The sequence below is a fragment of the Falco naumanni genome, chromosome 5, assembly GCF_017639655.2.
Source record: "Falco naumanni isolate bFalNau1 chromosome 5, bFalNau1.pat, whole genome shotgun sequence".
Classification (NCBI taxonomy): Eukaryota; Metazoa; Chordata; class Aves; order Falconiformes; family Falconidae; genus Falco; species Falco naumanni.
In genome coordinates, this window is record NC_054058.1 from 14,176,587 (window position 1) to 14,200,670 (window position 24,084).

Here is a 24,084-nt window from a genome sequence, read left to right on the forward strand (position 1 = left end):
AGCCAACGGCCTCTCCTGCAGGGATGGGTTACCTGAAGCTGCTGGTGATACAGAATTTCAAGTCATGGCGGGGGCAACAGGTTATCGGCCCCTTCATGAGGTTCAGCTGTATCATCGGGCCCAACGGATCAGGTAGCAGGCTGGGGAGAGGGAGGGGGGGTCACTGGGCAGCTGGTGGCTCTGTTTCTCCACTGTAGTTATCAGGACTGATGTTTCAGTTTTGGGGTCTTTGCCTGTTCTGTGAAGGCTACAGGCCTGCTAGGGAAGAAATGGCAGCAGTGCAGGCCCAGGAGGTAGGGTCAACATGGCTGTGCCAGACAGGTGAGGATGTTGTACTTTCTGGTGTTATACAAGCAGCAAGGAAAACCAAGCCAGCAATTTCACTGAAACCAAAGGTTCTTAAGAGCTCATCCATTCCAGAAGTTAAACGTCCATCTGTGGAGGTTTGCCTATGGAGGAATAGCATTGCAGTGCATGGGGGGGAGTGGGGGAAGTAAAAACTCACACAGGCCTGCTTAAAATTTCTTCATATGCACCTGAGGGTGCAGCAGCACAAGTAAAGTTTTGGAGGCCTGATCCGCTCTTGCTCTTTAACTGAAAGTACAGATTTTTCAAGCATGGAAGGACAGAGGTACAGTGGTGGAAAGAATTTCCATTTTTAGTTGTCTTCTTTTTCCAGCTCTTGTAGAATGAGTGGTTTGCAAACAACACTCCTTGCCTTTGCTGCTCTGGTTTGCAATTCAGCTTACAATAATCACATAAAGGTGGTTTTACTTTAATACTGTGGCTTGAAAACTGCTTCTTGATTTGAGTCTGTGGTCTCTGTTGCATGAGTAAGCGTGTTTGGGAAAGAGTAGCTTTGCAGGATGGTAGCTGCTTTGTGGTTTTAGCCCACAAGAGTCTTGGTTTGTAGATGTGACCCCACATTGTTATCCTGTGGGTGCTGGAACTTCTTAAAATCTAATTCACTTCTTCTGAAAGCCCCATTGAACAAATGGGATTTTACCTTCTATTTGCCACAGTATGATATGATGGGAGGTCAAGGTTGCAAAGATGGACTTGGCATTTGGTCTTAGTTTCCCCAGTCTGTTAATGATTTAGCTTATGATTTAGACTTCTTAGATCATGTTGCTTCTTGACTTATCTAATTGGAGTGAGATCTCTGAGTGTAAGTAACAATTATTTAGCACTATTTTTGTATTCTTGTCACTTTATCCCTAATCCCCGTTGTATGTATTGGAAAGCCTCAAAATTATACATACTTTTTCCAGGTAATTTTCCAGTTACACCTGTATACATTGTATAGGTTACTCTAGGGAGAAAATTTTGACTATTCTAATCTCTAATATTTCATTTGTCTATTCCCCCCTAGTATTCTTCCTTTTATGCTATTTTGGAGAATAAGTCAACATACAGCAGAAGTAGCAAGGTTGAAGACAGGAGAAAAAAAAACAAAACAACAAACCCAACAGTAATGCTCAAGACTAAAGGGGAAAACCAAAAAGGATTCAATTAAGAGAATTTTTGTCTGAGGGAGTATGATCTGAGAACTCTTGCTGTGGTGAATGGATCTGGGAGAGTAGTCGTGTTCTTTAGAACACTGGAGTTATAGTGGAAAAATTCTGGTTCAGCAATAGAATGCTTATGCAGCAAGTCTTCTTGACTGCATTATATGAAGAAAACTACCAAATAAGGAGTATGATGCTTGCTCAGTTTAAGTAATGGCCTCTAGAGATGCCTATGTAAGAAAAATTTGTTCCAACAAGGCTGAACAAATAACAAATCAGTTTTGTGATGATATTTATTACAAGCCTATTATCTGCTGCCAGTGTGTTACATCTTAGAAATTTACTTATTTATTATGTGCAATATTTTTTCTTTAATGAAATACAGAATTAGAAATAGAATTAATAAAGACTTTTGCATTTATGTATATGTTTTTTAGTTAATTGTTAATCAAATGCCTCCTTTCTGCCATGTCAAAGTTTTTTTAAAAACTTTTTTAAAGGAAAATCTAATATAATGGATGCTGTTAGTTTTGTGATGTGTGAAAAGACCTCTAATTTGCGAGTTAAAAGTGTTCGAGATCTTATTCATGGAGCACATGTTGGAAAACCAGTTTCTTCTACAGCTAGTGTGAAGATGGTATATTGTGAAGAAGATGGGGAGGAAAAAGCATTTTCAAGAGTTATCCGTGGTAGGTAGTGGATTCTGTTGGGTGTACTTCCTGTTTTCTGATGTATAAGAAATGGAGACGGAGAATATCCAACTTTGTTTTTCAGACACCTAATATTCTTTCATATTTGCGTGGATTAAGCCCATTAGTATTGCAATACTTCAAGTCCTTCAGTGGTATTTTGATAACCAAGTGTTATAAGTGAAAAAACATGCTGGGGCAAAGTTAAAAAATTAAGCAAGTAGTTAATAAATGTTCTTTGTTCCATACTTTGATCTTATTCACTTGGAATATGTAGATGGTTTAGGCTCTAGAAAATGAGGTCTGACACCTTGCTGCAGGCACAAGCGCTTAAGCATTTATCAATACCTTTTTTGGAAGTATGCAATTAGAATTTTCATACAGAAAAATGAAATTATTGAAGTGACTAAGGGAGTAGTTGAAATACCTTTTCTTCTTTGAAGAAATTGTTCAGTTAAATTGTTCCATGAGTTTAGCCCTTTTCCTATGGATTTTGTGCATAGCCATTTTGTAGTAATTTTTTTTCTTTCCTCCTTTAGGTAGTTGTTCTGATTTTTTTTTCAATGATAAGTCTGTCAGCCGATCTACTTACATAGCTGAGCTTGAAAAAGTAGGCATACTTGTCAAAGCTAGGAATTTTCTTATTTTTCAGGTAAGCATTTAAGGTATTTTGTAAGGAAGATAAAAGCTTCTGAGATTATTTCATAGGACTACATAGTTATTTATTTAACAGAGAAGAGGCCATCCTTAGCTAATTTCAAGCCAATACATTTTTTCCAGACCTCAACCAAGGATTAGACTACAGAATGGAAATAATGGAGTTTGTGTGTACATGAGAGTACTAGTAAGAAAGAAGCTAAAATGGGAGAAATTAAGTACTTGTATTATTCAGCGTGTATAAGAAAACACGTTTAGTGTGTTATAAATAGGAACAGATAATTTAATCTTAAAACACTTCTATTGGTCAAGATGTGTGAAATTTTTAACTGGATTTTACGTTAAGCTTGAGAGATTGAAAATCCTAGTGGGTTATTGGTTCACAAGTATTTAACGATACAGGTCAGAAATGCCATATTTTTATGATTAATGTATTTCACAGGATTATCTTCCTTGCAGTTGTTGAGGAAAATTTCCCAAGGAGGAACTGATTTTTCCCTGTTATGGAAACCTTATAGATGGAGTTTTGTTGTGATAATAGTGTCTATGATGTGGGCATTTGTCTACTGTACAGATAAAATAAATCCCACAAAGCTTATTCGCTACGCTTTACTGAAAATAGCGACTCCTTCAGATCATGAAGATCTGAGCAGCTAATACATGGACAAAAACTGTAGGAGTTAAGTAATCTTCCATAACAGTGATTTCAGCTGGTTTGCTTTTGAAATGCTGGGGGGGCGGGGGTGTTAGTTTATTTTTCATTGACAATCAATTTCAGTTCCTCTAAAGAGGCTAAATGATTTAACTTTGTCATTCTGATACTGCTCACTGATTTGTGCCTGTTGGTTAAGTTTGAAGGTGTTTTTCATAGACCATATCTGACATTCTAAAACTTAGTGATTTAATTAGGTGAGGTGGGTAGGTGATACTGCTTTTGGTACTAAACTTTTCCTTGGGTTTGAATCTAAAAGTATTTCCATCCAGTTCTGTTAATCATAAATATATCCAGAGAGAAATCTGTACTATATATTCTTAAAAGAAATTTGATGGGCAACATAATGATCTACAGTGCTGCTTTGTATTTGCCATTTTTTCTTTTTTATTTTTTTTTTTAGGGAACAGTAGAATCAATTGCACTGAAGAAGCCAAAGGAGAGAACTCAATTTTTTGAACAAATCAGTAATTCATGGGAATATGCTGAAGACTATGAAAGAAAGAAGAAAAAAATGCAGCAAGCAGAAGAAGATGCACAGTTTAATTATAACAAGAAAAAAAGTGTTGCAGCAGAACGCAAACAAGCAAAGATAGAGAAAGAGGAGGTAACTCAAGGCTATTCCTTTTTTGCATGTTAAGATCTCAGATCTTACATCTTTTATGAACTTAAGTACAGATTTTCTTAAAAAACCACCAACTTCTGTTGGTTTTAATCTAATATTTTTTTTCCAGGATGGTGTACTATATAAAAACAGTATAATTTAAAATTATATATAGAGGATACCTATAATAAAATCTAAATAAGTGAAAGTGTAAATTTGCCAGTGTAATTAATGAAGTGTTGACTTACATGTTGGAGTTTTATGGTTAGTGCACATTACTGGAATTATGGCTACAGGTACGTCATCTTATATCGCTTTAGATGTGAAATTAGATGGCTAATGATTAAAAATCCTTTTTATAAACCATAAATAAATTTTGTAATGTTGGTAGGCAGAACATTACCAGATGCTTATCAAGGAACTGGAAGAAGAAAGGATACACATGCAGCTTTTCCGGCTTTATCACAATGAAAAAAACATTGCTTTTCTGAAAAAAAATTTGGATGAGAAGAATATGGAGGCTAGTACAAAGAAAGAGCAACTTTCTGCAGCAGAGGACGCATTTAGAGCCAAAAAAAGTGTTCTCGGTGCACTAAACAGAGACCAACAGCACATGGAAAGACAAATTAAGTATGTTTTCCAATCGGATTCTCTCATAGTTGTTGTGTTAAAGCACAGTCTGTGCTGGGAATTCCTTGTCAAGCATGTGTTTCCTGTTAAAGCGGTTGGGTGATATCCTAGTGCTATGGAAGTCAGTTTGTAGCAGTTACTAAAGTAATATTTAGACGCTGATTTCACTTCTACCACTATGCCCGGGTTGTCAATAACTTCATTATATAAATGAGTGTTTGCTATTAATTTTTATGCTTCACTTTTTGAATTTCTATTTTCAGTAGATACTAAAAAAAAAAATCACCTGTGGGTATGTAACCTTGCAGTTGACCACTGATTATTTTCATGTGTGGTTGAGAGGGGGTTTGGTGGTTGTTTCTTTTTTTTTGGTGTGGTTTAGTTGTTTTGGATGTGTTGTATGGTTGTTGGTTTGTATGGGTTTGGTTTTTGTTGTTGGTTTGTTTTTTTTAGGACTCTGGAAGCATCACTGATTGAGCAGCGATCCCTCTGTGTAAAAGCAAAGGAAAACACTTCCTACCAAATCAAGAAAGTAGAAATGTCTAAAAAATCCCTAAGGGACAAGGAGAAATCCTGTGATAAGGAAAAGCAGAACATAAAAGAACTAGAGATAGAATTGAATGTTATTGAGAAAGCATGGACAGCATTTGAGAAGAAAGTTGAAGAGGAGTTACTGCAGCGAGCAGCAGCTGTTGAGCTGGGAGAAAGTCAGGTGACTTGGGAGGCCAAAAAGTACTGTTTACTAGTGAAGTCCAAAAATACCCAGTGGTGACAGAAACCATTGTTTTACCAATGACATGTAATTTCTACTGATCTTTTTGCTGTTGAGCTCAAACAAAAACAAAATTGTAGCTTTTATTTAGAGTCTGTTTCATTGGATGAAGAGAAATGATGAGGAGGGACTCCCTCATGATTCCTCCCACTCTTGGGGGGGTAGGGGGTGGAGGGAGTCAGATCTCAGAACTTCTAAACTTCAGGAAGTAAATCTAAACTGTGTAAAGATTTAGGAATTGTGAAATTGGAAATGGTAAGAATCTCTGCTACAGTGTGAAGTACATCTTTGACACAATGTGAGAAGATCCCTTACTAGAGAAAGCAACAAATTTTCAGTGAACAAGAAGTTGAGAAGAGTTTGATGGAAGCTTTAGAAGGGTTGTATGCAGGCATTGTCATCTGTGGATTAGCATTATAGCTACACTTAATTATAGGTGGTTAGGTGGTTCTCTGGTCTGTGGGTTTTTTCCCTTCGTGGAAGTCCACATGCTACATTGTGGGAGAGTAGGATAGCAAACACCCAGTAGGGTCTTGTGGTGACAGGGTAATTGCTGAGAAATGGCTTCTCAGCTGAGGTACAGAAATATGTCTTCAATTAGAAAAAAACCCCAAGATGACAAGAAAAATGCAAACAAGACTTGGTAGTATACACACCATCTACTGTGGATCAAAATCTAAACCTGAGGTAGCTCACTTATAAGCTGTTTTAAGTTATCTTAGAAGGAAAGGACTGCATCACTGCATTCACATTTGAAGAAGCTACCTTTGCAACCATACGGACAGAAATGTTTTTAAAATAAAATGCTATCTTTTCTCCATTGTCTCTTCCTTAAAATAGTTTTTGACCAATTAATGGGGAACCTGCAGGGTTGTTCTAGTCTGTGGATCTCTCAGCTTTGCGCTTTAGAGGCATTTGGTCAGTTAGTTGTAACTTTGCAGGATTGTTTGAAATGTTTGTTTACCTTAAAAAAATGAAAATAATAATGTATATATATGTTAACATAGGAATGCTGTAATTCTAAATAGCAAGACTAAAACTTACAGTAATTTTGGGCTGTGCAAAGTCTTAGTGTTAACCTTAAGATTGATTGTGAAGTACTTAAACTTTATAAACTTCTGTGAAAAAAAAAGTCATTTGAAGTCTAAAACAAGACCGTAGGCAGTAAGTGTGAAGTGTAAGCTTTGCGTTGAATCTTTCTCTAATGAAATACAACTTCTTATAATGCAACTAGTAGCTAAAAAGGTTTTCTGGAGAATTGAGTGCGTTTTATAATCTTGATGATGATAAAGTAGGCAATTAGTAATTGAGTCAGTCCACAAAGTGGGTAGATCCTGTTGTACGTAATTTTTATTTTTTTTGTTACTTTTCCAGTTGGAGCGCTATAAAGAGCTAAAGGAAGTAGCAAGAAAGAAAGTAGCTACACTAACCCAGCAGCAAGAAAAACTTTTCTGGGAGGAGAAAGGAGATCAAGAAAAGCTGAAACTTAACCGGAGGAAGAAAAAAGAAGTTGAGGTATTTGTATCAATCAAATGTTTTAAGGAGGAGGAGTTTGGTTTGGGTTTTTTTTTTTTACCTTTCCCTCTGGTATAAATGTCTGTATGTGTTAAATGCTTTGACATAAACAAATCATCAGCAAAGGAGATACATTGCAAGTATTAGTTCAGTTTTCATGTTGCAACAGCTTTAGAAAAATGACTTCTACATTTGATTAGAGAATGGTTGTGTGGACCCACACTGATTTGGTTTTGAAAGCTTTGGCTCTGATACTTTACATTTACTCAGAGCATATACTTAACTGCAATCAGTTCCTGTCATTGTAAGAGTAGTTTTTCTTTCTGAGATGTTCTACCGCTGTTGTATATCTTTATGATACTCGCACCATTTAGAAGTTTATTTTTATTATAGCTACCTTTTTGTTGTGATGTTTTTAAGGTCAGCTGTGTGTATGAGTGTGGTATAGTTGGAAAAATCTTGGTGTACACTCCTATTGAATTTCAGAGGCAGTGTATTTGGTGTGAACACAGATCATTGTTGTTGTCATTTTGTTTCTGATTTTTTATCACTGCAGATCTAAACACGTAACAATAAAATACCTACATCGTTCGCTATAACTTGGTCACCATGCCTGATTTTCTCTTTCAGAAAAACTGTTTCCCATCTCATTGTTCAATGATGCTTCTGATAGTCAGCTGAGCTTCCGTCCTTTCTACTTCTATCTGTCTTTTGCTGGAAACCTTGCCCTATTACATGTTCTGGGGTTTTCACTTCATTTTTTTGAATCATGATAATCTTGCAATTTTGTTACCTACTAAGAAGTTAGCGAGGCAATGCGCATTTGTTTGCTGTGTAGTTAAACTGGAGGTTTGGAGGAGACCTTATGTTCAGAAAAATTAAAAATGTGTCAGATGAGTTGTTACCAGTTTTAGTTCCTTATACTTTATTCTTGTACATGTAAACTTGCTTGTGTGGGAAAGTCTGTGTTTTACTGTATGAGGATGTAAAATAATCATTGCCATGATATCTAAGTTAATAGCTGTACATCCATTTGGTCTTGAGATTATACTACTTTTTCTTTTTGTAGTACTAGTTACCAGGAAAACCTAGTTAATATCTAGAAGTGAAATAAATCTATTGTTTGTGTTTCTAAAACTGCAAGTCCCATTGTACTGTTAGGAAGGAAATAAGGAATACTGGAGAGTTTGTAAAAACTCATGTCTCATAGTTTAGAATTGAGATTACTTACCTGTGCTGGTGATGTCTGGTGATCACTCCTCACAATGCCGCATGTGTGTGACCACATCTAACATGCTCTGTCCAGTTCTGGGCTTCCCCGTACAAGTTATCTTTCTTGACATCCTGGAGTGAGTCCAGCAGAGAGCTACCAGGCTGGGTAGGCTGGAGCTCCTGGGTTACGAGGAGAGAGAACCAGGAGAACTGGATCTGTTCAGCCTGGAGGAGGAGAGGTGATGTAAAGACCTTACTACTATCTGCAGTTACCTAGTGGGAAGGGTATGAGTAAGGTAGAGCCACGCTTTTTCTAGAGGTGCACAGTGATAGAATAGGAGACAATGGGCTGAATTCAGAATACAGGAAATTCTGAAAAGGTATTGGGTAAAGTGTTTCATCTCAAGGACAGTCAAATGTTGAAGCATGTGCACAAAGAGGCTGTGGACTTGTCATCCTTAGAGCTATTCAAAAGGTCACTAGGATTTCAGAAGTTAAGTTAAAGCTTTATAAAATCTGTAGGTAACTATTTTTTTTCATTTGCTTTAGTTACTGTATTTTTATTCAGTTTGAGTAATCAAAAATGCTTGTTTCACCGTTTGCTTGGTTTTTAGCATAATGCTTTTGTGTCGGGGTGGAACCTCTTATCTCAGCATATTCATGTGTCCTTATTAGGAAAAAAACTTCTGTTAATCTCAGGCCAAGAAAAGCACCTGTTTTAACACCTATAACTTACTAACACAGTGTTTAAGTTGTTTTATTTACTGGCGTTGTGCTTCTTTGTGCTGAAGAAGCTTTCGCTGAACTGTAGCCAAACACGAAAAATTCAGTAATGGCCTTGATAAAACTATTTTCCTTTATTATATTCATGGTGCAATTTGGCACCTGCTATTGAGAAAGAGATGCTATTGCTTCAGCATGAAATACCAACAAAGAAAAAAAGATCTGTCTCAGTACTTGTTCTGAGCCCTATACCTTGCTATGAAAGGTATTTTCCTCTGGCTTGTTTTTAACACATTCTATTTATGATTGCATAGGAAAACATAAAACAGATTGTGGAGCAGATAGAAGAGCATGAAAAACGAATAGAGAAGTTAGAAGAATATGCCAAGATATGCATGTAAGTTTAAAAGAATTAAAAGCTGAGTGGATTTCTTGCATATTCACTATTTTCAAATTAATATAGCAGGTTTCTAATTACTTCTAATTCTTTTCTATTCTTCAAAATTTTAATATTAATTAGAAAGAATTCTAATTCTTATTTCAGTTACTTGTCAAAATAAAGTGGGAAGTATGAAGGCTCATCCATATTTTGTTTGAAACCAGTTTTATAATTGCTTCTAATTTCTTGCAGGTGTGCAAATTATGTCACTACAGGTAGGGTATGGGTCTGTTAGTATACAAATTCTGAGCAAGAGAACAGGGCAGTTCTGTAGTTGTGCTACTCTAGAAAGCATTAATATTTACACTGTCTATAGGAAGCACAGCTCAGTTCTTGCTTCCTGGGTCTTGTCTTCTACCTGATTTTTACTCTTTGTGAAATAAGGTGTATAAGCCCTTCATTGAGTAAACTGAACTATCTTTGATATTAGCCTATGTTTTGTGCAGGAGGTCAGAGCAGGTGATCTCTAGGGATTTACTCCACTCCCACCACCGCCCATCCTATCTTTTCCTATGCACCTGTAATGTGTGCGTTGGCTTAATACTGTCTGTGTAGTGAATAAAGCTTGGCCATGGACAGGGAGCAGTAGACCCACTGTGACTGGTGTGATGCAGAATTGTTTCCATTAAGTAGTTGTACTAGACTGTGGCAGAGCCTTAGTGCTATTGCTAAGTATGTAAAGTGAGTATATCTTTGCATGAGAATTCTCAGGCCTTCTTAGTTTGATAATATCAGACATTTTATTGATGGAGGATAAAACAATGCAGTTGTGTGTTTTACAGGCAAAACCCCTCACTTGTACTCAATTTTGAATAGCTTATACTATAGAATGCCACTTCTATAAGAAGCTTCTTATAGATACTTAAAATCTTTAATGATTTTTGTAGTCTGTGACCATAGAATGACTGATTTTGTAAGCTATAAGCTTGTATAAATGAAAAAGTAAACAACTTTCCTATTTTTGCTTCAATTCAAAGTGAATTGTTAACAGAGAAAAAACAGCAAGAAGAAGTGCTAACTAAGGAAATTGAAAGTTCAACAGTACGAATGGCTGAAGTGAACGAAGAATTGAATAAAATAGTTGGTGAACTGCAGAATGCCAAAATTGATTACCATGAAGGAAGGCGACAGCAGATGAGAGCAGAAATCCTGGAAAGTCTCAAAAGAATGTATCCAAATTCTGTGGTAAATGAGTGGTCTCATTTAAATGTGTTATTTTAGAATTAAGATTTAAGAGTTCTGCCTTAGAATGAGTAAGCAGCTAAATTACACTGGATGGTCTTGCATATTCTTTTAAACTTAATGCTTTCTTGACTGTACATGGTAAAATAGTATTCCTGAAAAAGTAGCAGCATATACTGTCATAATTTTTTCTGTTTCTAGAAACAGACAAATTACTGTCTGTATCAAAGAATAATTTTCATCTTTTATGTGATTTTTGTGGTATTTGATTTCTACTATTTTTTTGGCTTGTTTTCTTTTGTCCTCAAACATATTTTTGACTTCCTTATTTTGAAAAATGAATGGGAGGGTTAGCTGTGAGACCATTTATTCCAAAAACAATTCTTCCAAAGGGCAATTTTTTCTTAGGTGGATGAGATTATGTTACCAAATGGTCTGTCTTTTCTTATCAGTTACCATATTTTACTTAAATTACTGTCCAGTAATGTCATTAAGTGTTTGGTGTATTGATTCTGAATTATCAGCAGACATTGATTATTTTAAGTGTGAATATACCTCATAAAACACTTACTGCAACATGGAAAGTCATTCCAAATAAACTTATTAATAAATCTAAACAACTGAATAGTTGGTCTCAGAGTATGTCTCAGTATAGTCACTCCTTTTTGATAGACATAGTTGAGAAGTGCAAGGCAGTAATCTAATCTTTGTTTTTTAATGTTTAGAATGTGACATGCCTCTGGTTCCTAGTGCTACCATAAGAACATAAAAAAGAAAGTGTTTTCAGTTGTTCTTTTGCTTCTTGGTCTTTTGCAAAACTTCCTCAGAATCTGGCAAGTGTCTGATCCTGTTCTTTACTCAAGAGATAAAGAAATTTGCTTGTCAGCTGCTCAGAACTTTTTCATCCATGTTAACAAGATACTCCAAAAAATCAAAAAGACAATTGGTGGATCTCCTTTGCTCCTTTTGCATTGTATCCCTGTTTTACAAGAACTGGATCAAACTGGTGATACATTGCTGGCTTAGAGTGATGGTGTTCAGGATGATCTCTGTGCCAGGAGCTACAAATTTAAGAGTACTTACAGATGGGACAGCTTCTAACAAGTGAAAACTAGTTAAGTCAAATTGGTTACATAAAACTATCCTGTTACAGAAAGTTTCAATGATACCTGCTTCAGTTACTGCTGTTCCTGCAATAGTTTTCGCAACACTACTATGAGGCAACAGAGTTGCCTATGAGTTGCTGCTTAACACTCTGGTGTATTAATTTCAGATGACTGAATACAATCTAAATTAAAGTCTCAGGATGGGAAGATCTTGACACATTTAATCTTCTGGGCCATTAAGTACTCAGGCAGAACTGAAGGAAATCTTAGTGTTGGCCTTCTGGATTTCATAGGCAAAAAATGACACATTGCTTCTAAATGTTTAGTTCTTACATCCATTTCAAAGCTTCTGTTAAAACATTCTTGTAGTGGTTGGTGGACACTGCAGGTACTGAAAAGCTGTGCAGTAATGCAATTCTGCTGTATGAGTGACGTGTGTGTTTTCATGGATTTGTCTGTTCAGCAAAGTGAATTCTGCAGCTGATGACACTTTTCATAATTTAATTTTCAAAGCAGCATTCCTGCATTGGTAGCTTTAATTGCCAAGGTTGCTATTGTTACAGATTCAGTTTTTCAGAAAAGGGAAAACATTTGTGAACTGTAGGAAAGTAGATTGTAGTAGGCTGTGACTTGATCTACTGGAAATTACCTCAACTGTATCGTTCATGAGGTAATAATGTGGATGACTTCCACATACAGCTCTTACCAGTTGTCTTCCTGTTTTCATTTGTTTACAGTTTTATCCTTATCAAATTTAAATACGCAAGAGGAGACCAGTAGCTATATGTCGACAAGCAGAAAAATCATTCTTGCCTGAATTCACAGGCTATAATGTTCAGAATTCGCATTAGTAGCTTTAATCATTCAGGGAAAGCTAAGCTGTACCTATTATTACAGAAATGGAAAAAAGATCTGTAGGGAATATTCACAACAGAGTTAATTAGTTTTATCCAGGTGTTATTTCAATATACGGCAAAACAGGATTAATTATTTGGACTATGCAGTACAAGAAAATCAGTATTTTTTCTTTTCATGCTGAAGTAAGCAGATAATTCTTTTTTGGGGTGGGGGTTGAAACTAGAATAGTGCCTCTTGCTACCATTTTCCAAGTTAACAGTTCTACCTATCTATGACCTTATTGTCATTCAAAGATCTTACTGGATGTTGGATGCTTTATCTCCAAAAAAGATGCTTAGCTAACTTTTGCTATTGTTACTCTGAATGTTTCTAGAAGTATATACTAGAGATTATGAGTAAAATACTGAGGTATGTGATAGTAACCTCAGGGGAAAAAGTTAAATCACTTCAGATTTTGAAGGTAACACTTTGCAATTTGAATTGATGACTACTACAATTTCTGGTTGTTCTGATGTACAGCCATTGTAAATGAGTGCAGCTGGTGGATACACAACACATTTCTTCTTACTGTTACTATTTTTTAATGCAGAAATACTATTTGATCTCTAAAGTAACATATTACTATTTCTCTGTATTTTTATCTTCAGTTTGGAAGACTGCTTGACCTATGCCATCCTATTCATAAAAAATACCAACTTGCTGTTACCAAGGTATTTAGCAAATATGTGACTGCTATTGTTGTTGCCACTGAAAAAACAGCAAGAGATTGCATTCACTTCTTAAAACAAGAACGAGCTGAACCTGAAACTTTTCTTGCTTTAGATTACATTGATGTAAGTACTGTTTTCTTTTTTTCTGTCATCAGCAAGTTAATACAATTGTAAATCTTGATATTGGCTTACTTATTTTAGTTAAGTTTAAGTTTACATGTTAAGGCCTTTGCCTTTGCCTTATGCTTATGTGGTGAACTTTATGAGGTTGCTGTCGGCCCATTTCTCCAGCCTGCTGAGGTCCCTCTGGATGCCAACATGACAACCTGGCATACCAGCTACTCTTCCCAGTTATGTGTCATCAGCAACCTTGCTTGAAGGTATATTCTCCCCTGTCATCCTGATAATTAATGAAGACGTTAAATTGGTCCCAGTACTGACATGTCTAGTAACTGGCCTCCCACTGGACTTTTTGCCACCAGTCACCAGCCTGTGGGCCCTGTCTGTTCAGGCAGTTCTCAGTCCACCTCACTGTCTGTTCAGCCAGCCCATATTTCATAATTTTCTTTGTGAGGATCTTACGGGAGGTAGTGTTGAAAGACTTAACTGAAGCCTAGGTAGACGATATCCACTGCTCTCCCCTTACCTACTAGGCCAGTCATTTCATTGTAGAAGGTTGTCAGGTTGGTCACGTATGACCAGCATGGTGAATCGAGAGATTTCTGCTGACTGCTCCTCCAAGACTTTCTTGTTGTTCATGTGCCTGGAGATTGTTTGTAGAATTAGTTGCTCCATCGCCTTTCCAGGGATCAAGGTGAAGCTGACTGTCCTGTAGTCCTTGGGGTCCTCTTCCCCCTTTTTGAACATGGGAGTGACACTTGGCTTTTCTCCAGTCCTTGGGTACCTTTTCTGTTGCCACGATCATTCAAAGATTATTGAGTGGCCTTGCAATGGTATCAGCTAGTTCCTTCAGCACTGTGGTTGCATCACATCAGGGTTTATGCATGCTTAAGCATTCCCTGATCTGGTCCCCTTCCATCAAGGGTATGTCTTCCTTGTTTGAGGCTTTCTCCCCTGGTCTCTGGAACCCAGGATTCCTGGAGGCTAGTCTTGCTAGTAAAGACCAAGCTGAATAAGGAATTCAGTGTCTCAGTCTTTTCCATATCCTGTGTCATGAGGTTCCCTGCCTCATTCAGCAGCAGTCTCACGTTTTCCCTGGTCTTCCTTTTGTCACCTTTACTTACAGAAGCCATTTCTTTGACATCCCTGGTCAGGTTCAATTCTTTGGGCTTTGGCTTTCCTAATGCTATATCTGCATGCTTGAACAGTGCCTCTATATTTCTCTCAGGTTACCTGTCTGTGCCTCTACCTTCTGCGTGCTTCCTTTTTGTGTTGGGAGTTTTGCCAGGAGCTCCTTCTGTATCCATGCAGGAAGCCAGGCAAAAATGCCAGGAGGCCTGCTCATTGGGATGTTTGCCCTTAATATTCAAGGATCACCTCCTCCAGCCTTAACCGGCATTCTTGGGCCCCTCTTCACTCTGGGGCCTTATCCCATGGGACTGTAATGAACACATGTTTGAAGAGGCCAAAGTCTGTTTCCCTGAAGTCCAGGGTTGTGAGCTTGCCTTTTGCCCTGCTCCATTCCCTCAGGATCCTGAACTCTCCTAGCTCATGCTTACTGCAGTCTGGGCTGCTTTTGACCTTCCTTGTTAGTGAGTATGAGGTCTAGCAGAGCACCTCTTCCCCTGGGCTGCTCTGTCACTTGGGTGAGGAAGTTGCCATCAGTGCCTTAAGGAACTGCCTGAATTGCTTACGCCCTGCTGTGTTGTCCTTGTAGCCGTTATCAGGGTGGTTCATGCACCCCATGAGGACCAGGGCATGTGAGTGTGACAGGCCTCATCTATTGGTTCTTCCTGGTCAGCAAGATACCCACTACAATGTTACCTTTACCAGTTCTCTCGTCGGTCCTTACCCATGACCTCTCAGTTGGCTCATCATCCTTCCCCAGGCAGAGCTCTGCATTCCAGCTGTTCCTCACATATAGGGCATCTCCACATCCTTGTATTCCCAGCCTGTCCTTCCTAAAGAACTGGTATCTCTCCATTGCAACACTCCAGTTGTGGGAGCCATCCTGCCATGTCTCCCTGATCCTGAGAAGATTGTAGCCCTGCAGCTGCACACAGATGTTTAACTCATCTTGTTTATTCCCCATGTATTAGTATACTTGCATTTCATGCACAGTGAAATTTAGATTTTACAGATTTAAGGACTGTAGTATATGTGGAACATGAAAACCAGATCTGTTTCTAGTCTTACAGTGACCAAGACCCCAGTTATGTCCTGTCCCCAGACCACTCAGACTTGGACATGCTTTGCTATTGCAAAACTGATTCTAAACACTGCCTTACTTGCTTTACAGGTTAAACCAATCAATGAAAAGTTACGAGAGATAAAAGGAGCTAAAATGATGGTGGATGTTGTACAAACTCCATTTCCTCCACTGAAAAAAGTGATTCAGTTTGTGAGTGGGAATGGCTTGGTCTGTGAAACAATTAAAGAAGCAAAACAAATAGCATTTGATGGACCAGAAAGGTTGAAAGTAAGAGGATTAATTTTGTTGAATATGTTTTTCATTGCAGTTACGTATTTGATGCCATTTAAATAATTCTTCTGTTAACATCCCATGAAGCATTGCAGATAAACACAGAATGCTGTTACACTGTCTAGTCTATTCTCACATAAATAAACCCCCAGATATTTCCCATGGTTAAGTGATCTCCTAGGAAAAGGAGGCAAATCAGAAGATAGTGTCCAAATGTTTCTTGGTATGGACCTTGTAATGAAGAGGAGGAAGGATAATCCTGTTTGTAAAACTGTCAGATTTAAAAAGTACAGACTTAATTTTTCTAGCTTTTCTACGAAGAAATGCTTTCAAAAATTCTTCAAAATATCTGACCATCTCTTAGTTGTAGATGTCAGCTGTGTTGAGGACTGGAAGCCTCTCTGTCTCTTCCTGCAGTTTGTTCTTCTGATACATATCTCTTGCTGTAGACAGTCCATAGAGCCCTTTTGTGCGCTTAGTACACCTTTTAAATCTTGATTAAAACAGCTTTAATGAAAAAAGCAAAAAAAGTTGAAGGTGAGCATGAAATCACATTTACATGGAATCAAGTCACAAAACCAGTCGTGTTCTTTATTAAAATTTACACTTTGTTTACAAACAAGCTGTTTTATTTCATTATTGCATAGCTTCATTTGCTCTACTGAGCCAGACATAACCTTCTGAGTTGCCAGTGTGTCCACAAATGTCTCATGTTATTTCCTACATACAGGGAAATTGGACAATTCATCTGCTTTTTCTGATCAGTTGTAATACCAAAATGTGACTAGTACCAAGAAACAACAGGGTTTTTGTGGCTTCATGTAGCTCATATTAGCAGGTTTGGAACAGGAGAAAAATTTGAGTTCAACTAAAATGTGCTTGTTGCTTGTTTAGCTGCCGTATCTTGGTGCACTAGTTCATGGGATATTTTGGCTGCTTTTGTCTTCAGATCTTTTGGGGGTTAATTATTTTTTTTGTCTTTCAGACAGTGGCTCTTGATGGAACTTTATTTTTGAAATCTGGAGTGATTTCTGGAGGATCAAGTGATTTAAGAGCTAAGGCTAGATGTTGGGACGATAAAGAAATAAATAAAATGAAAGAACAAAGAGATAGCTTGATTAATGAGTTAAAGGTAGGTTTCTTTTAAAGCACTTAACTGCAGAAGACATAAAGGGATAAAAGTTGTGTCTAATTTGGCTATGGGAATGTGATTTTCTAAAAGGGTGATTTTTAAAGCTAGAAGATGCAGACAGGATATAATAGCTGGGTTTTGTCTTCTATTTAATAATAATCAACTGTGGGTCTTTTTCCATAGCTGGCTGGCAGGTTGGCTCGCATATTACAGAGGTAGTGAACCAGGATAACACTATTGATAAAAATTCCTTCAAGGAAAAAGAGCTGTTCAAAGTACCTGAAGGCTTTTAGTGAAAAGGATTATACATTCTGTCAACGTGAAAATATTTGCACAGACCAAAATCTGTGTTAAATGATTTGTCATGCTTCTAGTTACTTTAGAAGAGGGATAGAGTAGGAGATTAGGAATTTACAAGCATATGCTTTGTTTTAAGAAATACATGTTACAAAATTACTGTTGAATATGACTGGTGCTATCAGCATTTACCTCAAATGCAGCCTACATCAGTGAGGCTAGCTTTATGTAGTGTGTCAATCTGAAAAATGAGTAATTTCCAAATAAGTCACTTCTTGTTCAAAATGCTTTTTCTCCCATTGTAATGTTTTGCTAGGACTTAATGAAGATCAAACGTAAGGAGACTGACTTGAAGCAGTTGCATGCTCAATGCCATGGAACTCAGACACGACTTAAATATTCACAGAGTGAACTAGAGCTTATTAAAAAGAAACATCTTGCTAAACTCTACACGGTATAGTACTAAACCTTTATAGCTTTCATGTTTAATAATTGTAATCTTTTTACCTAAGCTGTAATTACTGATGAAGTAAATACTGCTTCCTTATGTAGTTTTTTTAATTGTTTTACATGCAGCAGTTATTACTGAAAAATTAATAAAATATAAAAAACAAGACTACAAAGTAATCTACATAAGGTTTTTTCTATTTTAGATTTTAAATTTGTATTTCTGGTAAGCTTGTGTTATCATTTAGTAACCTTCAGAAGTCTGTAAGTCAGAATGCACTTTAAACAATACTTAAGTAATTTGCTTTTCTGCCTATTAAAATGGTAATCATTGCATGCAAATCACCAATAATAGTGGGTAAGTGGCACTTGAGAAGAAAGTACATAATGTTTTTAATTGGAAAAATACAGTTTATCTTGAACAGAACTGTCTGAATTTCTAGAAAGTTGACCATCCTATTATGAAAAAATACCATCTTTGTCATTTCTATCTAGGAAAAATCAAAATTGGAAAGTGAACTGTTAAATATCGAGTCTCAGCGTGATATGCTGAATGAAGTAATAGCACAGAGAAAAGAAAAAATAGAAGAATTTCAGAAAAAAATGAATGAGGTAATGCCTTCTGTCATAGTCACGACAGCTTATGCTGTTCCACTACAGAAACTTCTCATCTCTACTTCTCTCTGGAAACTGCCTTTGTTTCTACTCTTGCCAAACAAATCTGATACAGACTATGGAAAAGTGGTGCTGTAGTTTTATCTGGAAAATTTGCAGCCCTGCACCTAGATGCTTCTGTGAATATAGACTCTTAGAGAGATTCCTCACAACTATTTGTAGTTACTTGAGGTGTATAGTACATGTATAATTTTGTTCCTGGCCTTTGACCCATTCTTATCAGTCTATCTTGGATTAATCTCTGACTGGAATTCTGCACATAAAAAGAAGCCAAAATTGTTGTATGTCCTCTGTCTTGCTTGCGGTGCAGGCCTGAGAGAGTGCAGATGTCTGCCATCTGTAAACACTAAGAAAGTCATTGATGTTTATGCTATAAGAATTCCAGATCCAAGGAACTTTTCTTTTACTTGTTCTGTGGAAAAAAAAAACCAAAAAACAACCCCCCCCAAAAAAAAAAAAAAACCAAAACCCCCAAAAAACAGACAAAAATACAAAACCCAAATGGAGGCTGGCCATCGGTTTCCAAAGAATAGTGTTAGTTGAATAGTATAACTTGATTTGATGTAGTATTTGAAACCTGGTTAAACAAGCCTGTGTACTAAAACAATATAAAAACCACTGAGTTTTGAGTAAAGTTCTCTTAAAACTTTGTTCAGGCCATTGGATTTCCTTTTAAATGCTGTAGGCTGTTGCTGTTTCATTGTTTAGTCTTGCCATATACACTATGCCTACAATTTGCCTGCTTAGATTTGTCATTAAACTCTTAGGACTGGTTTTGGCTGAAACTTTAGTGTATACTAACATATATATATTTAGGAAATGAGAGATTCTGTAGTGTATTTTTTTCTTGTGACTTTGCTATAAATGGAACATAGTAATTAATATTTATGAATTGCTTCAAAGGATTAAAATGAAGAATGGAACTACACAAAGAAACCTGATGTATCCAGTTAGCGTCATGTATCCCATTCAGCTTTCTCTTCTTCAGTTGACTGGGAACAGCAGACAAGAAGCATTTAGATCAGAGTTAACTTTTGCAGATCATATGCCTTGTATATGGCAGTGTACTGAAAGTGTTATTTGAAAATTAAAGTATATAGATTATTTCTCAATAGTTCAGTTTGCTGTTTCTTAAAGTACCATGAAAATCCAGACTGTAGCATGAAATGATTGTCTAAATGTTTTACTTCTATGAGTTGCAAAATAGCATAAACATTATTTGCTCCACTTCTCTTTTTTCGAAGGCTGAAGATGCTGTTTTCCGGGAATTCTGTGAAGAAATCGGTATAGAAAACATTCGTGTATATGAACAAGAACATGTGAGACAACAAGAGAAGATTGATAAGGAAAGGTGATACTTGTAACTGAAATGTAAAGTAGTGGTTTGTATTAGATTTGGCATGCTGGTAAACAAGTAACCCCATCATAGGAAATACCACAAAAACCCTATAAGACTGTAGAAGATTATAATCCTTACAGTGGTAATATTTAGCAGTTGCACTGCTATGGTTTGAGTTTATTACACAATTATAGTCAGTGGCATTTTGCAACAAACTTGAAAGATAAAATTTACTGGTTTAGTAGCATTGTTGTAAAAGAATCAAGCAAAGAATAGTTTTCTAAACTCCATGTTGAAAAATGGCTCGCAGACTGAGGATGGATGAGTAACTCGTGTATCAAAAATCTTGAAAGAGAACTGGGTGTAAGATGCGGTGATTTGGTATAGGGACATGCTGTTAAGGAAAACAGGGTCTTAATTTTCTCACAGGCAGCGTTAGCTGGTATTCCCTTCAAACAGGCACATGTCACAGGACCGCAAATGCATGTCTTAACAAGGATGTTAAAATGAACTATCTCCTTGTACTACAGGAATTTTCAGGCAGATGATAGTTTGTGCATTTCCTGACTTTATAGAAAATACACCTTTTCTACATGAACTAGTATAATAGCTAGCACTGAGCTCAGTTTTCTTTTCAGTCATCTCTTCAGCTGCTAAGACACTCTGGTTTTCAGAAACTAGTCCAAATATATGTGTTTGGCTAGGGCTGCAATGAGGTAGTAGTATGGTGTGTTCAGTTGCAGTTAAAGCACCTGCTGGCTGAAGTGATTCAATCATTTATTTATGTTTGTGAGAACTGAAGTCTGGTGAAGTGTAAGAAGTCAGAACAAAGAAAAGAGGAGTTTTTTGCATGACCTTATGCTACACTGCACATATGGCCTTGGCCTTGCTTGTGCTCTAACTTGCCATCCTGTAAGCCTGTGCTGTGGTGCCTTCTTGCTCAGGTCTAAGAGTCTGGAGCTGGTGTTACGCCAATGCTTTTGCCAGAACAGGTGCAGTGTTAGTAAGTCATTTTGGGAAGCTCAAAGTTCAGAGGCAGACGGTAACAGCTGAGAGGGTACCTTTCTTTAAACAGCCGTTTAGTTTTACTTCAGTCCTTGGTCACAGCAGCATATGAAGAAGTTTCTGGCATTGTACCTCTGCAAACAAATACGGGTCTCAGTTGAGAGATGATAAGTAATCCTGAATATGGCTTAAAAAGCTCTGGTCTCATGCTTCTTAACTGCCATCTCCCAACTGAGATGGGTTCCTTATAATACTCAGATAAACATACGTGGCAACTGACTAGGAGGTTTGCGGAGGCTGAGCAGGGGGGCACAGGCACTGAATGAATCTATGGCATCAGTGCAGCTCATATCCACATCATTTACAGGTATATCATTCATACTGAGATAATTGCATTTTTAATATCACTTGCCATATTGAGAGTGCCCATGATGTGTCTTTATATTGTATTTATTTAACTATTATCACTGTGGTTTTGTAACCTCCGGTATATCCACAGGATGTGGTGTAGCGGAATCAGTGATCCAAACGTATGTGAATTTTTGTGTTCACATAGAATATAGCATTTTTATGTTTTCACTTTGACTATTTACATACATATTGTAATAGCTTCACAGTTACTAGTCTGCTTTGTAAGTGTTGGTTTGAAATACTGTACTTTGACTAGACTGGAGTTTGAAAATCAGAAGACACGACTAAACTTTCAGCTGGAATATAATCATGATCATCTACAAAAATTAACAAACGTAGTCAACAAGTTGAGAGAGAGCATTCATAAAGATGAAGCTGCAATTATTGGGCTACAGAAGGTAACTGTGATATATACATATATATATATATGGGACTGAGAGGGAAGAATGCACTGAATTAAAATTTTGAATAAACTTAGTTGATGCTGTTGAGTAATTCTTCTAGGGCTTAATTCAGTGCTGACTTTGTAAATGTTAGAAAAATGGAGTTGCATATTTTCACACTAACTTTAGAATAACCTATCATATTGGGATGCTTACTAAAAATTTAAATTGGGATTACTGTATGTACGGTGTTGTGTTCAGCTTATGACAAGGCAGCATATGACTACAGATAAAACTAGTAGCATGTGGTTGAGATTCATTAGAAAGTTTTATGAGTAATAGCATACAACTCCTGGTACTTTGCATCTTTAAGGTGCTTCACAGCTACTAATAGACTTTAAATAATTCTATGAAAACTAATTCAGATTTGTAGTTGAAATAATATGAATGGGTTCTTCCTTCATAGTGTTATCTATTCATAACTAGCTTTTTTATTACGTTAATGTTGCTTGTTAAATTATGCTTATGGTGGAAAGTGAAGGAGAGAAGATGTATAATAGTGCTTTAAATAAAAAACAAAAGTGAAATGTAGAACTGCCCTGGAGTAGGCAGAAAAAAACATTTGCATCATTTGAACTCTGTATTTTAACATTAGAAAACATACATTCCTGATACTGAGGAAAAACAATAGATGTTTAGTCAGACATGGTTTCATGCATGTCTGACTTCATGCCTGTATGGATAATTCTTCCGAAATACAACTTCGAGCAAAATCAGATATTTTTGTCCTGGAGAAGGATTGATTGTTTTAAATTCTGAAGATTATTTGGATACTGCAACAACAGTAGGCCTTAATTGGGTTGCCATAATACTAGGCTCTTAAGGACCATGTCTTTCATGCATGTAGCGTTAGGTTTACTATATTCTGGCACCTGATATCTAGTGATTTAGCAGTGGTATGGGTTCTGTAAGGGAAGACTCCTCAAGAGTATCTCCGCAGATTCTTTACTCTCTGCAGAGTACCTGAGGATTTAACTTTAATGAACATTACTTTCTAAAGGATTTCAAGTTACCTGAGGTGTTGCTAAATATGTTGTAGATGTACAGCAGATGGGATCCTTCTTGGAGGGCTAGGGGAATAACTGAGGAATAGGGAGTAGCCTACAGATCTTAGGTGTCCTAGGATCCCTGCCTTGTTTGGTGGCTTTATAGTTTAGTCCGGTACAGTCACAAATCCAGAGCTGGCTGTACATATGTGTACGAAATGTCTGGATCTTCCTATGTGTAAGACGGGTTGTTTTCCCAGTGCCTTTCAGATTTTGTGCTGTAACACATTTGGATGTATTAAAGCAGGTTTAAACTTTAACTCTTTCTATAATAAAGGTTCTATATCAAGGTTTACCATGAAAGGTTACAAATGTAAATATTTCTATGCAGGATGAAGAAAAGCTGCTAGAAAAAGTGAATGAAATTGTGGAGGAGCAGCAACATCTTAAGGATAGATTAAGTGCTCATAAATCTAAGGTTATAAAAACCCAAAATGAAGTTGAAGACTTCAGAAAGACATTGTTAACTCTTAATAGGTAATTACTAATTGTACTGCTGGGAAGGCAATTAACGTGATAATATTTAGAAGTAGTTTAGTGATCAGATGTTTGAATTTCTCTTGTTTTGCTTTCCTCTGAAAGATTCATTAGAGAAATGGTAATTTGCACTTACAGTATGCATTAGTCAAAAAGTATTTCTAATGCAGTAAGTGGTTCCCAAAAGTAACGTGAACAAGATTATTTCATGAGAGCCGTCTCATAATAAGATGGTGTTATTCTGTATGGTTTATCTACCTAGTTTTGGGTCATCTTGTGATACCTGATAAGTATGTATTGGCTTGCAACTTGATGGGGGGGCCTATTAAGTTTGCTGGTAGTTTCATGTTTTTGAGTTGCACAGTTGATTCTAATAATAAGAATTCTTATTCTTTTTTTCTGATTTCAATGTTCTCCTTTCTTCCAGGCCTTTTGAGTGGTGAATATCTTAAATTAATATTAGGACACTACTTTGTCCTTCCTGTTCTCTTTGGAGACAGTTTATACTTCAGTTTTCTTATGCTTGCTTGTTATTGATATGTTTAGTGTCTCTTAATCAGGCATCTTCTTTATGTTTAAAAAATGCGACATGTTGACACAGTATGGCTAGGGGAAGTTGTGGAATTTTATATAAATTTGTTTTATATATATAAACTAATTTATATAAACACATTTTATAATGTGAAATTTTAACAGTATAAGACTGTTATGTGTCTGCCTTATTTAGCAACTTGATGCTATCAAAGGAATTAGTTGCAAAGAATGAAGGTGTATTTCAAGTAGAGTAACGGTAAAAGATACTTGGTTAAAGTTTAAAAGGATCAAATCTCCATACATGTTCAGCAGAGCTGAACAGAATGTAGTAGCAGTTAGGAAAGGTGGATGTACCTACT

At 36.7% G+C, this 24,084-nt stretch overlaps 1 protein-coding gene across 2 annotated transcripts in view; it reads left to right on the forward strand.

Annotated features, from left to right (window-relative positions):
* The first annotated feature begins 8 nt into the window (after positions 1–8).
* SMC1B (structural maintenance of chromosomes 1B) overlaps positions 9–24,084 on the forward strand; it is a 36,026-nt gene continuing 11,950 nt past the window's right edge. For both annotated transcript variants that reach the window (XM_040596148.1, XM_040596149.1), the window contains exons 1-17: positions 9–132; positions 2,009–2,197; positions 2,737–2,849; positions 3,970–4,173; positions 4,562–4,800; positions 5,254–5,512; positions 6,947–7,087; positions 9,337–9,419; positions 10,439–10,646; positions 13,255–13,440; positions 15,737–15,916; positions 16,905–17,051; positions 17,665–17,802; positions 18,291–18,407; positions 19,715–19,821; positions 21,482–21,623; positions 23,046–23,191. In XM_040596148.1, the coding sequence (XP_040452082.1) occupies positions 24–132; positions 2,009–2,197; positions 2,737–2,849; positions 3,970–4,173; positions 4,562–4,800; positions 5,254–5,512; positions 6,947–7,087; positions 9,337–9,419; positions 10,439–10,646; positions 13,255–13,440; positions 15,737–15,916; positions 16,905–17,051; positions 17,665–17,802; positions 18,291–18,407; positions 19,715–19,821; positions 21,482–21,623; positions 23,046–23,191 (2,708 nt within the window). In that variant the 5' untranslated portion in view covers positions 9–23. The remainder of the gene's footprint in view (positions 133–2,008; positions 2,198–2,736; positions 2,850–3,969; positions 4,174–4,561; positions 4,801–5,253; positions 5,513–6,946; positions 7,088–9,336; positions 9,420–10,438; positions 10,647–13,254; positions 13,441–15,736; positions 15,917–16,904; positions 17,052–17,664; positions 17,803–18,290; positions 18,408–19,714; positions 19,822–21,481; positions 21,624–23,045; positions 23,192–24,084) is intronic.